The following is a 15174-nucleotide window of genomic DNA, read 5'->3' as shown; positions in this document are numbered from 1 at the left end:
TCAATACCAAAGTGTTTGAATCATGTTTATCATATTTTTTATCACTATCAAAGTGTTTTATCGATAACAAAGTATTTAAATCATATTTTTTTTATCAATACCAAAGTGTTTGAGTCATGCTTTTTTAATCAAAACAAGTAATTTGATAGCCAAATGTTCCGGTATCTTGATAGCCAAATATTTTGTATCAAACCTGTGTGAGACAGTTCCCAGCCAATTTTTTAACAAAATCCGATAATAGAAGCATCAAATGTTTTGTATCAAACCCGTGTGGGACAGCTCCCAACCAAATTTTTAACAAAACCTGATAAGGAGTAACAATAGGAGTGAACAAAATCTGATAATAGAAGTGACAATATGATAGAAATGGATTACAAAATTGCCAACACATCATTAGATTACAGAACACATATCGGAGACATATGATACATATTAAAGTGGCACATCAGAAGCTAGGTGAGACGGCCAAAGCTAAATGGTGCACCCAATCCAACAATAAGAGTGCTAGAATCATGTTTTACATGGTAAAAATGGATTGAACATATCCTACACCTCTTTAGACTACACCTTTAATCATTTTATCCTTATCGCATATTGTAAACACTGTCTCTCCGTAAGCACATATTATCCTGCGCCCGGCACTAAACAAAAGAAAATATGATTAAACAGAGTAATAGAAGGGAAACAAATTTAAAGAACCAGACTGTGGTGTGAAAACACACCATAGACAGTTATCAGCAAATAAATTATGAATGCATGTTTTACGCCCTCTCTCCACGAATGCGGCGAGCAAGCTGGATATCTTTGGGCATGATAGTCACCCTCTTCGCGTGGATGGCGCACAGGTTGGTGTCCTCGAACAGCCCAACAAGATATGCTTCCGCCGCTTCTTGCAGTGCCGCCACCGCGGACGACTGGAACCTCAAGTCCGTCTTGAAATCCTGGGCAATCTCCCTTACTAGCCTCTGGAAAGGCAGCTTTCTTATCAGAAGCTCGGTGCTCTTCTGGTATTTTCGGATTTCACGAAGAGCAACAGTGCCAGGCCTGAACCTGTGAGGCTTCTTCACTCCACCGGTTGCCGGTGCAGACTTCCTGGCTGCCTTGGTCGCGAGCTGCTTCCGTGGGGCCTTTCCTCCAGTTGACTTACGGGCAGTCTGCTTTGTTCGGGCCATCTCTTTGCTTCTATGCTCTGATCTGAAACCTGTAATTCAATAAACCCTGAACCACACTGAATGTCTCTCAACGCCACTGCCCGCCCTTTTAAAAACCTTCAAAGATTTGATTTCCCTGATTCAAATTACACAACTCACCTCCACCGTCCTTTCTTTACACTTAATCGACGGTCGACATTTCAAACCGCCGATCCACACCCACGCGACGTGGATCGCCTAACGTTCCCTATTTCCTCCCGCTCTCCATTGTCCAAAGAATCTAATAGAGAAGAAAGTGACACTTCTACACTACAAAACTAAAGACCCGTTCATTATACATGGACATGTAATGTGTGGAAATACAAATCAACTTATCATCTAAATTTACTAGAGCCAACAAGAATATGAACCAAGGGCCTTTATAGTCCATTGCTTGAACCATGTCTACTTTTAGCACAATGGATGTGCAACGATGGTTTACAACTTAACATATGTCAATATTATTTGGAGCTCCATGGTTAGATTTAAAAACTAGTATTTAGTTTTCTAAAATGGCTTTATATAGTTGAAAGGTGGTTTTACAACATGGATGGTGGGTTCAAAGCAGGGCACATGTTAGGTTCAAGTAATTTCGCATATCATCTATTTATTCAATGTTGGGGAACATTTTTTTTTTCAGGAAGAAAAAAGCGGGATTGTATTATATTGATCCTGTATAATACAGTAACAAAATAGTAACATATCATGGATTGACGTATATCATGTATCGGGGGAGATGTTCAGTGCCAAAAAACTAAACAAAAAACTCAGATAAGAAGTGGAGTGACATTGGCAGAGATATCTTCAGCATCCCGCTAGGAGCGTGCAACAGCGATGGAGTCGATCATATGAGACCATATTCGAGAGAAAAACAAAAAAGGATACAGACCATAAGCATGAACATTGAAACCATAGGAAAAGTTCAGAAGCCCGGGATACAGAAATCCTGTATGAAGTAAGACTCCCCATATGCCAATACCTCCAGAGACCAGATACCTGTACCAAGGAGAAGACCCTGCTTAGACAGACAGTCGGCAACCTGATTCCGAGACCTGTAGATGTGCTGAATAGAGCTGCCCACCATAAGGCTCCAAAAGAACATGACTCTCTCCAACCAGCCAGCAAGGTGAGGGCATCTGATGAAGCATTTACCGTTTACATGATCTACCATTAACTTGGAATCCCCAAAAATGGAAATGGAGTGGATGTCGAAATAAATGCAGAAAGCGAGCAGGCCCGCAAGGGCCATCATCTCCGCCAAGATATTTGTCCCATTACCAGCATTCCACGCCAGTCTGTAGTGGATATGCTCACTGATGATTATATAAACCCCACAGCCACAAGAATTGCGTTGGGCTGCTCCATCAAAAAAGGCCATTGGGGGACTAAAGAGAGGATCAGACAGTCCAATCATGTGGACTTTTTCTTTTTGGGACTCTCATTGGGGACAGAGCCAAGGTGGTAAGAAATGTTTTGGAACATATCCATTATCAATCATGCAAGAAAAATTAGAAATCAAAGGGTCATCTTATTCTTTCATTAATGGCTTCTCCTACATTAGCAATTACCCACCTCCTTAAATTTAAGAATGGAATCCATTACACTTTGGTCATTGCTCTAACCCCTTAAGACTCTAAGGTCGTGATTCCATGGAAGAACTGTGAAAATTTAGAGACCCAAATTTCTACTGCAGCAACTGATTAAGTTTCTTCTATTTGTTAAATAATTAAACAAATTATTCACTGGGTTCTATGGTAAATATTGAAACCAATACACTGCAACGTTCACTAATTAAATTATATGCGAAAACAAGAACTGAGCAAGAAGAAATACACAACACATAATGGACACCATTGTTTTTGGACAAATGTCCTCGGAAAAACCCAATGTGGGAAAATCGATGCAACAGCTGAGGGTTTGTATTATTAAGCAATAGTTTTCTTAATACAATTCTTTGGATGCCCAAACTAGCAATCCTATACAGATATTTAACTGTGCAAAAAGGTAGTGAGATGATCTCACCCTGTCACTGGAAGATCCGGCACTGATCTGCGCTAGAGATGAGCCTCTCCGCAGTACTACTTCACACCCACACAATCACCATGTCACTGTTATTGGGACTGCGTTGCACATCCTCTCGATCCTTTGCTAGCTGGAAGCTTCGGCCCTTTAGCCTCTGATCTCACACCACAGTTCCAGCACTAGATCCTGACTATTCCTCAGTAGAATTTCGGTCTCCCTCTAAAGCTCTGCGCTGCCACAACGTAGCTCTGTGTGGGCCTGCATTAGCCTCTCTAAACGTATTTCTTCACTCTCTGCTTTGTACCCTCTGAATCAAGAAAACTTCCTCTTGAAACTATCCCTACCCCTCACTGCAAGAAATCACCTTGATCACTTCTCCAACAATTGTTGCGTTGTTCTCTTGAGAAATCGATCTCTTGATCTCTTTCGATGTGTTTTCCAAATGCCTATCAAGCCTTGTCTTACAATCCTCTTGTTGATCAATCAACAGCCCAGATTAGATTCTAATTAATGGCTCAAATCATTTTGGCTTGATCCTCGTCTTCTTCTAGAAGTTTCACCCCCAAATTAATTAGTACCCATTAATTATTTTAATTTCCTAAGTTTAGACTTAGGCATCCATTAAAAATAACTTCGGGTGGAATTTCCTAAAACGATTTATGGGTATTCTGGAATACATGTGTCCTGGCCTCCTTGCAAAATTTGAGGCTTAGAGCACATCCGATGCTACCAAAAATCAATAAGAACAACTATAATACAACAATGAAATTTGTAGCAACAATAATGGCATCACCCCAATCAAAGCAATGTTCTCTCGCTTCAATAGGCTCTATGAAACACACCATGACTATGATTGAAAAGATATTAGCCAAGGTTGCAAAGAGGTCTCAAGTGACCCCTCGAGAAATGTGTGTAGAAATTCCTTGTAGATTCAAACTGCTAATTGTAATATGCTAAAATAATATACTTGAATCTACTCTACTCATCAGCGGAAACACTTAAACGATCACAAAATCATGAAGCATACAAGAGAAAGAATTCAATCAACACAATACACAATGATTTCCTATGGAAAGCCACAACTAAAAGCCCTCGTTATCTGTATATTGCATTAGTCAAAAAATATGAGAAGATTACAATGTCTTCCTCAAGCTCAAGCAACCTCTGCACTATCTCTATCTGTCTCATTGCTTCTTATACAAGCCTAAACCAATACTTAACCAATTTTCTACTTGCCCAAGTCCCTAATTCCTTGCAATATTTCCTTGGGAATTAGCCCCGTATTAATTAGGGAAATTCCTCAATTGGATTTGCGCAATCCTCATAGGCCTTCCTCTAACTGCATGCACCACATATACAATTCAGATGATTATACAATTGATAGTACATTATCCGTGAACTCCAATCTCCACTAGGTAACTCTCATATCAGACATGCATGAGTTATTTATGAGTCCTGGTTGCCTTGGTTGCCAGCTGCTTCCGTGGGGCCTTTCCCCCAATTGAATTACAGGCAGTCTGCTTTGTTCAGGCCATCTCTTTGCTTCTATGCTCTGATCTGAAACCTGTAATTCAATAAACCCTAAACCACACCACAGCCCACCCTTTTAAAAACCTTCAAAGATTTGATTTCCCTTATTCAAATTACACATCTCGTCTCCACCATCCTTTCTTTACAATTAATCGACATTTCACCCTGCCAATCCACAACCACGCGACGTGGATCGCGTAACCTTCCCTATTTCCTCCCGCTCTCCATTGTCCAAAGAATCTAATAGAGAAGAAAGTGACACTTCTACACTACAAAACTAAAGACTCGTTCATTATACATGAACATGTAATGTGTGGAAATACAAATCAACTTATCATCTAAATTTACTAAAGCCAACAAGAATATGAACCACGGGCCTTTATAGTTCATTGCTTGAACCATGTCTACTTTTAGCACAATGGATGTGCAACAATGGTTTACAACTTAAAATATGTCAATATTCTTTGGAGCTCCATGGTTAGATTTAAAATCTAGTATTTAGTTTTCTAAGATGGTTTTATCCAGTGGAAAGGTGGTTTTACAACATGGATGGTGGCTTCAAAGCACGGCACATGTTAAGGTCAAGCAATGTCGCATATCATCTCTTCATTCGATGCTGGGAAACACATCTTATTCTTTTATTAATGGCTTCTCCTACATTAGAAATTACCCACCTCCTTAAATTTAAGAATGGAATCCATTACACTTTGGTCATTGCTCTAACCCCTTAAAACTCTAAGGCCGTGATTTCCCAGAAGAACTGTGAAAATTTGGAGACCCAAATTTCTACTGCAACAACTAATTAAGTTTCTTCTATTTGTTAAATAACTAAACAAATTAGTTATTTTGTTCTACGGTAAATATCAAAACCAATACACTACAGCGTTCACTAATTAAATTATATGCGGAAACAAGAACTGAGCAAGAAGAAATACACAACACACAATGGACACTGTTGTTTTTGGATAAATGTCCCTGGAAAAACCCAATGTGGGAAAACTAGTGCAACAATTGAGGGTTTGTATTATTAAGCAGTAGTTTTCTTAATACAATTCTTTGGATACCCAAACTCGCAATCCTATATAGAGATTTAACTAGGCAAAAAAGTAGTGAGATGATCTCACCCTGTCACTGGAAGATCCGGCACTAATCTACATTGGAGATGAGCCTCTGCATTGCCTCTACGCAGTACTATGTCACACCCACGCAGTCACTGCTGTTGGGACTGCGTTACACCTCCTCTCGATCCTTTGCTAGTTGGAAACTTTAGCCCTCTGGCCTCTTGGTCTCACACCCTAGCTCCAACACTAGATCTGATTGTTCCTTAGCAGAATTTCGGTCTCTCTCTAAAGCTCTGCACTGTCACAGCATGGCCCTGCGTCAGCCTCTCTAGATGTCTTTCTGCCCTCTTTGCCTTGTACTCTCCGGATCAGGGAAACTTACTCTAAAAACTATCCCTGCCCCTCACCGCAAGAAATCACCTCGATCACTTCTCCGGCAACTGTTACGCTGCTTTCTTGAGAAAGCGATCTCTTGATCTCTCTCGATGTGTTTTCCAAATGCCCATCAAGCCTCTTCTTATAATCCTCTTGTTGACTAATCAGCGGCTGAGATAAGATTCTAATCAATGGCTCAAATCATTTTGGCTTGATCCTCGTCTTTTTCTAGAAGTTTCACCCCAATTTCATTAATACCCTTTAATTATTTCAATTTCCTAAGTTTCGACTTAGGCATCCATTAAAAATAATTATTTGTTTTAATAAAACTGTCTTCGGATGGAATTTCCCAAAACGATTTCTGGGTATTCTAGAATACATGTGTCCTAGCCTCCCTGCAAATTTTGAGGCTTAGAGAACATCCAATGCTACTAGAAATCAACAAGAACAACTATAAGACAATAATGAAATTTGTAGCAACAGTAATGGCATCTCCCTAGTCAAAGCAATGTTCTCTTGCTTCAAAAGTATCTATGAAGCACACCATGACTATGATTGAAAACATATTAGCCAAGGTTGCAAAGAGGTCTCAAGTGACCCCTCGAGAAATGTGTGTAGAAATTCCTTGTAGATTCAAACTGCTAATTGTAATATGCTAAAACAATAGACTTGAATCTACTCTACTCATCAACGGAAACACTTAAACGATCGCAAAATCATGAAGCATACAAGAGAAAGAATTCAATCAACACATTACACAATGATTTCCTGGGGAAAGCCACAGCAAAAAACCCCTACTATATGTATATTGCATTAGTCAAAAAATATGAGAAGATTACAATGCCTTGCTCAAGCCCGAGCAAATGATTTCTTGGGGAAAGTCACAACTAAAAACCCCTATTATTTGTATATTGCATTAGTCAGAAAATATGAGAAGATTACAATGCCTTGTTCAAGCCCGAGCAACCTCTGCACTATCTCTATATGTCTCACTACTTCCTATACAAGCCTAGACCAATACTTAACCATTTTTATGCTTGCCCAAGTCCTTGTTTCCTTGCAATGTTTCCTTGGGAATTAGCCCCATATTAATTAGGGAAGTTCCTCAATTGGAATTGTGCAATCCTCATAAGCCTTCCTCTAATTGCATGCACTACCTGTACAATTCATATGATTATACAGCTAATAGTACAATGTTCCTGAACTCCAATCTCAACTGGGTAACTCTCAGAGCAGACATGCATGTGTTATTTATGAGTGAATTGTTAGTTTACTTGATGATCACTGTAAGCAACACCACACTATTAGACCTCCCACTAGTTCCTCCAACATTTGGAACTAATTTAATTGACTTTAACTCAGTTAAATTGAATTAATTAATTACAACTCAAAATAAACTCAACTAGGGCTCCTATAATATAGGAGACACTCTACATGACTCAAGTTAGACTCTCAACTCGAATTAACTAAGTCAACTAAGTTAAATTAACTTAGTTAACTAATACAAGTTGTCATGAGATGTGGAATTACAATTTTCTTTCCTAATTTAATTCAAGAACAAAATTAAATTAGGATTTTCTTGTTGCATTTTCAACACTCCCCCTCAACAAGAAAGGGATTATCTGTTACCCTGATCCAGCCTCTGTGAAACTCGAATTTTCATCTCGACAATGCCTTTGTCAAAATATATGCATCCTCTTCCTCTATAGGAATGTACTCCAGCAACATGATTCTCCTATGCACACAATCTCGTAGATGGTGATACCGGAGGTCGATATGCTTGGATCGACCATGAAAAACTAGATTCTCAGAGAGTTTGATACAACTCTGATTGTCATAATAAATCACTATAGGATCCATTTGCTAACCAAATAACCCAACAAGGATCTTCCTCATCCATATAGGCTCACAAGTTGCTTGACTAGCAGCCATGTACTATGCTTATGTCGAACTGAGTGCAACTGACCTATGCTTCCTAATGTACCAAGAAACTATTGCTGACCCAGTACTGAAGATTCCCCCTGATGTGCTCTTTCTGTCGGATGGAATCCCTTCCCAATCTGCATCTATGAAGCCTTGAAGCTTCAATCCCTTTGTCTGTTTGTACCAAAGACCAAACTGAGTGGTGCCTTTAAGGTATCTCAACACATGTTTAGCTACCTTCCAATAGAGTTTGGTTGGCTTAACCATTGCTTGACTAAGTTGGTTAGCTACAAAACATATGTTCGGTCACGTGTTCACCAAATACATGAGTGAACCCACAAGCTGTCTGTAAATAGTAACCTCCACTACTTCACTTGAAGTAGCATCTTCCTTCCTCCAATTCCCTGCTAGAGCAGTCTCCATGGGTTTGTTGCTCTCCATGTTGAACTTATTCAATATCTCGTTGGCATACTTGCCCTGAGAGACAAACAAATCTTCATCTCCTTGCCATACTTCCTTACCAAGGAAATAATGCATGAGCCCCAAGTCCTTCATCTCGAATTCTTTTGCAAGATCCTCATTGTAAGATTTTACCAGCTACTCATCGCCTATTAGAATTAAATCATCAACATATAATACTATAACCAACAATTACCTTCAACCACAATATGGTAAAGGTTCACATCTGCTACACTTTTGGTGAAGCCCAATCTGGTGAAATAGCTGCCAATCCTGGTGTACCAAGCACGGGGTGCTTGTTTCAATTCATACAATGCTCTCTTGGGTCTGCACACATGCGACTCTTTGTTGAACGTCTCAAATCCTTCCAGTTTCTCAATGTACACCTCTTCCTCAATCACACCATTGAGGAATGTTGCCTTCACATCCATTTGATGTATCTTCCATCCCATTTGTGTTGAAAGTGCTAGAATAGATCTGATTGAAGAGTACCTTACTACTAGAGCAAAGGTCTCCTCGTAATTAATTCCCTCCACCTGAGAGAACCCTCTGGCCACAAATTTGGCCTTGTGTTTCTCCACACTCCCATCTGTTGCTTGCTTTACCTTGTAAATCCATCTAGAACTCACCAATGACTTATCTGTTGGTCTTGGGACCAATTCCCAAACATTGTTTTTAATAATGGAGTCATACTCCTCAACCATGGCATCAACCCATACTGGTTTCTGCATTGCTTCCTCAAATGAGGATGGCTCAATCTCTACACTCTCACTCATCAGAGCCATGTAGTCAACGTATCAATCAGGTGACCTCCTTTGCCTGCACTGTGATGTGGGTGCTCCCACATTCTCTCTAACATCATGCATCAATCTATCAGCCTCTCTGGTGCACTTCCTTCCATCTCTGGAAGTCTATGCACAAGTGGGTGTTCCCAATCTATGTTCCTCTGCATGTGGCTGCTCCACATCATCTTGAGGTTCTTCCTTTGGAGCTAAAATATCCTCTTCTCCATGCAATTGAATCTCCCTCTCAAGGGAACATCTCATGGCCTTCTCTTCATCAAAATTCACATCTCTATGAACCACTGTCATCCTATGAGATGGAAGGTACACCCAATAGTTGTGAGGTGTATCAATGTACCCCACAAATATCCCCAACTCAGTTGTTGGCTCTAGATTTTTCCTTGCATCCTTCGTAACATGACAATAAACTGATGAACCAAAGATATTGAAGTGTGCCACATCTAGTTTCTTACTTTGACAAAAAGCTTCTTCTAGTGTACTCATCCTGAGAATCTGACGAGCACTTCTATTATGCTCATATACAATTGTGTTTCATGCTTCAACCCACAAGTGCGACGATAGGCCTTGATCATGTAACATCGCCTGTGCATCTCCCACAATACTTTTTTTCTTCCTTTCAGCCACCCCATTATGTTGTGGGTTATGGGGTGTTATTAACTCTCGTTGAATGCCTTCTGATGCATAAAAGTTCTTGAATTCATTCGACACATATTCTCCAGCATTATCACTCATGAGAGATTTAACTTTCATGCCAGTGTATTTCTCAACAATTGCATTAAATTCACAAAATTTAGCGAACATCTAATCTTTCTTTTGCATGAATAAAATCCACCACTTACGAGAAAAATCATCTACAAATATTACATAATACATGTGCTTGGTCGTGGAGGCTATCGAAAACGGTCCACACACGTTTGAGTGAAATTTTTCAAGAATTGTTTGTGCTCAACTATCCTTATCATGGAAGGTAGCTTTGGTGTACTTCCCCAATGTACACCCTTTGCATGATTCTCTCTGCTCTAGTGTACCCTTGGGAAGTCTTGTAGAAATTTGTTGCATGATCTTCAAAGCTCTGTGGTGCAAGTGACCCAATCTTCTATGCCATAACTCACCGATGTCTCGGCTCTACACCTTCTCTGTTTTTGTGCTCAAAGTAGCACAATCTTCTACATCCAATTTGTAGAGGCTCTTCACTCGAACCTTGATCCACTTCACTTGTCCTGAGGTTATGTGACGAAGGAAAGTCTTATGTTCGCTAAATATCCTATCGTAGCCATGGTCCTTCAACATGGCAACTGAAACCAAATTCTTCTTCAAACCCGGAACATACATGACACCTTTTAATGTGAGAGGAGAACCAAACTCCTTTTGAAAGGTAACAATACCAATGTCGGTCGCACTATACCTCCAATCATCTCCCATTTCGATGTGCATTTGGAGGTCCTTCTCCTCCAAGTCACTGAAGAATTATTTGTTGTCGTTCATATGGAATGAGGCTAAATTATCTAGATACCATACACTACCCATCAAAAATGTCACCATGTAAGTGATGCGGGAGAAATCTAGCTCGAATTGTGAAACAAGAGATTCACCTTCCGCTCCTCCTGAGGGCTTCTTATCGACCTTCCTGTGTGGAAACTTTGTGGCATAGTGTCCCAGCTCGTGACAGTAAAAACATTTAATCTTCGACATGTCCTTCTTATTTCCGCCCTGACTAAAATCTGATTTGGAATGGGATGATTTCCCTTTCCTTTTTCTGCCTTTCCAACTAAGGCACAATTCTCCTCATCATCATGCTTGGATCAGGATCCATTTTTGATGTTCCGCTAAATCTCTTCTTGCACTAAGTCGGACCACAAATGCTCCCACTCTGGTAGCTTCTCCCTCCCATTTACTGAGTCCTAGTAGTTGTGTGAGCTCTTGGGAAGGCCTAGAAGTGCTAGGCTGACTAGATCATCTTTAGCAACTATAACACCGACACTTCCAATCTCATCCCGACATTGGGTGAACTTGGTCAAGTACTTTGGTATTGTGTCGCCCTTATCCATCTTGATTTTTTTGAGCTTGTCCTTCAGTGCCAACTTCCTGTGGTCACTGTTGTTTTGAAATATGTTTGTCAAGGCCTTCCACATTTCATATGGAGTCTCCGTACTGTGGAGGTTCGAGACAATATGATACCAAACTACTTCTAGGATAATCCTTCTCACCTTTGCAACACATTCTCTCCACTCTGCTAGATCTTGAGCATTAGTTTTTGGAGGCTTAGGAATATCTTTATCAATGAATTCCTTAAACTCGTTGTCTTCCAACACTGCCTCCATCCTGTCCTTCCAAGCAATATAGTTTGAACTACTCTAAAGGGCTTATTTGAGTCTCAATCCGTAGAATGACATCCGACTGGCTCTAAAGTATGATACTGCAAATTCGATTTCACCTGCAAAAGACAAACTCATATTCTCCTCTTCTAGAGTGATTTATGCTCCAATACCATGTAGAAATTCCTTGTAGATTCAAACTACTAATTGTAATATGCTAAAATAATAGACTTGAATCTACTCTATTCAACAGTGGAAACAATTCAAAGATCGTGAAATCACGAAGCATACAAGAGAAATAATTCAATCAACACATTGCATAATGATTTCCTAGGGAAAGGTACATCTAAAAACCCCTACTATTTGTATATTTCATTAGCCATTAAATATGAGAATATTACAATGCTTTGCTCAAGCCCAAGCAACCTCTGCATTATCTTTATCTGTCTCATTGCTTCCTAGACAAGCCTAGGCCAATACTTAACCAATTTTCTACTTTCCCAAGTCCCTATTTCCTTGTGTTGTTTCCTTGGGAATTAGCCCCCTATTAATTAGGGAAATTCCTCAATTGGAATTTCGCAATCCTCATAGGCCTTCCTCTAACTGCATGCACCACCTGTACAATTCAGATGATTATACAACTGATAGTACATTGTCCCTGAACTCCAATCTCAACTAGGTAACTCTCAAATCTGACATGCATGAGTTATTTATGAGTGAATCATCAGTTTACTGGTTGATCACTGCATGCAACACCACACTACTAGACCTCCCACTAGTTCCTCCAACAGTTGGAACTAGTTTAACTAACTTTAACTCAGTTAAACTGAATTAATTAATTACAACTCAAAATAAACTCAACCAGGGCTCCTATAATGTAGGAGACACTCTACATGACTCAAGTTAGACCTTCAACTCAAATTAATTGAACCAACTAAGTCAAATTAACTTAGTTAACTAATACAAGTTGTCATGAGACGTGGAATTACAATTTTATTCCCAATTTAATTCAAGGACAAAATTAAATTAGGATTTTCTTGTTGAATTTTCAACAATGTATGGGTTCAAGTAGATAATTTAATAATCCATGTTGTATGTGGCCCATGAATCATCGAAAATTTCAAAGGAAGTGTTTAACTTCCAAGCTAAGGTTTGAGATTGATAAAAAAAGTGATAGTAAGAGAATATCACATTTTTAGCAATGATGAGCATGCAAATTGGAAGGTGGATATGATCAAGGACTTTGTACTTGAACAAAACATCCAATTTTTCTACGACATCAAATATTTTTGTGATTTTAGAGAAAAATCAGTTATAGAGGATGCCTAAAAAGCTAATTGAAAACCAAATGGGGTTTTATGATATAAACTCCTATACTTACATTGTTGGTGCACATTACAAATGCACTAGCATTAATAAAGGTGTAAGGAAGGATGCTCTCACTATTATATTTTTATTTTTATTTTACCATGGTGAATCGGTAATTTGTTGGAGTAATTTGGGGGAGGCCCAAGATCAAACCTAATGGTTGTGAGTATAACACCAAGAGTATATCCAATAGCCCGTAAGCTAGATATACTAGGAATTTATGACTTAGCAAGAGCCTAGACTCCACGAGGGTGGGGAAGCCTACTCCTTGAGCCTGATCACAATAGGCCAAAGGTATGATCAGTGGTATTTGTAACCGAGTGGAGAGGATAACATCCCATCATGCCAACTATTCAATCGTCTCACGAGAAGACGTGCTTTCACTACAATAGATGATCCAAACAAGGTCCTTTATAAAACCATATTTTATGAAGAGTCATTCAAGTACACGAAGTTGGAAAAAACATTAAATCCTTTAGATGGATTTCGTTCCTCATTTCTCCCTATGTAACCAAGTGACCATGTGTTGCTTATGTTGTTATTTCTTTCAAAATATTATTTAAGAAGCATGTCAATTATTGAAATGGATAATCCATATGTGGAAAATGTGATTACCCAACCAAAGGTGACAACAATATCGCTATAATGTAAAAGTGGGTTTGCATTCATTACTGTAAAACCTATATCTAATGTGGGGTTCCTTTCATGACTCCCCATGAGGTCATTGTCATCAATGGTAATGAATGGATCTTAGAAGCATTCAAACTCGTGTGAAAAAATATGAAGGATCTTATAGTTATGCAAGGTTAAAGAAATGAAGTCATTAGAAATATAAGAATGAGAGACATTCAATTCTTACTTTTAAGTTAGGAAACTTTTCCTAAGTTCAGACATTTAATTGATATAGATGTCTTGAGAACCATTCTTTCAACAACTAGGTCCATAACCATGATCTTCATGTTACATGCATATATGATACATCTCTTACTTATTTGATGGAAGCTATAGCATAAAAGTGCATTTGTAGAATTTATTTAGACAATGAGCAATATAAGTTGTCGGTGCTTATTACATTAAAATATGTCATACCATGTTTTTGTTTTATAATGTGAAAACCACTTTAAAGATTATTTTGGTTGTGTCCTAATAGATTCTATAAGTGATTAACTTGAATTTGCATACTTATTTGCTAAGGCATTTCAAATTTCGTTCTATCTAGATTTCTTCAAGTGATTTCCAAGGTCACTTTTCCAAGATTATGGTTTTTAAAAGAATGTTTTAGGTTATCCTTGAAAAAAAAGCAACTCAATGGCTTGTAAGGTATATGGGAAGCATGTTTATAAGTGGGAGAATTAGAGAATGGATAAGTAAGATTTCTAGAGAAAAGATAGATAAATTAGTGAAGAAGGTGTAAATGTGAAAGTGATTAGTGGAGAACGAGGTGGGACTAATAGGGTAGTACTTACTAAGACTATGAAATGAGATTGAATAGTAAAAATAAAAATCACTATATGATCAAACAAAAGAACATATAGATACAATGTGTGGGGAGGATAAGTCAACCTACATTCTAAATCCACTAAAATCAACGAGACATCAACTAGCTACCTTTGCAAGTCATTGTTTGAACTATATTTACATTTAATGGAACAAATGTGTGACAAGTAACAAAGAGTTTTGTATGTTGTATTTAATGTTTTATTGGTCATTTTGTTTCTCAATGTGCAACAACTATATGTGGCATGCATGATATTTATGTCTCAAAAGCTTCAAGTGGGATGAAAGAACAATTAAGTTTATACTTGTAAATTCACTTGTGTGCCTTATCATAAGAGAAGTAAATTAGATTCTTTTGTTGTAGAGAAAGAGTATGTGCTTTGCTTGGGTAAGCAAACCACGTAATAAGAAGCAAGTTGAATGGTTGAAATGTTGTGCTTTTCTTTGAAGATCAATGCTCTTATCTCATTAAAGTCATCACATGTGATTTTGTATTGTCAATTGAAAGGATCAAAGGACCTTCTTTAGAAGAAGAGGAAAGTCAAACATCATTGAGAAATATATTGATGTGTTTATCCCATAAAAGATCATGAGTATAATAACTATCAAGGAGCTTGCAAGTCACGAGTGG

The 15174-nt window shown here is 38.6% G+C and overlaps 2 protein-coding genes across 2 annotated transcripts; both read right to left on the bottom strand.

Annotated features, from left to right (window-relative positions):
• Positions 1-253: 253 nt before the first annotated feature.
• Positions 254-1249, bottom strand: LOC149204948 (histone H3.2). The gene is made up of 2 exons (XM_089393392.1): positions 723-1249; positions 254-641 (listed from the first exon to the last, which is right to left on the bottom strand). Exon 1 carries the CDS (start codon positions 1170-1172, stop codon positions 762-764), a length of 411 nt encoding a protein of 136 aa, XP_089249518.1. The 5' UTR covers positions 1173-1249; the 3' UTR covers positions 254-641; positions 723-761.
• An 863-nt stretch (positions 1250-2112) lies between these two features.
• On the bottom strand, positions 2113-2568 carry LOC149204947 (uncharacterized). Its single transcript, XM_089397252.1, has one exon. The coding sequence runs from the start codon at positions 2566-2568 to the stop codon at positions 2113-2115; it is 456 nt and encodes a 151-aa protein (XP_089253378.1).
• Between the last annotated feature and the right edge of the window lie 12606 nt (positions 2569-15174).

The sequence above is a fragment of the Pinus tabuliformis genome, chromosome 1_2, assembly GCF_031772625.1.
Source record: "Pinus tabuliformis cultivar Carrire ecotype Pingquan chromosome 1_2, CPIR1, whole genome shotgun sequence".
Classification (NCBI taxonomy): Eukaryota; Viridiplantae; Streptophyta; class Pinopsida; order Pinales; family Pinaceae; genus Pinus; species Pinus tabuliformis.
This window is presented reverse-complemented; position numbering and strand designations above follow the sequence as displayed.

Coding starts and splice junctions, on each gene's coding strand:
- LOC149204948 (XM_089393392.1), bottom strand. CDS start 1,172: ATGGCCCGAACAAAGCAGACTGCCCGTAAGTCAACTGGAGGAAAGGCC.
- LOC149204947 (XM_089397252.1), bottom strand. CDS start 2,568: ATGGCCTTTTTTGATGGAGCAGCCCAACGCAATTCTTGTGGCTGTGGG.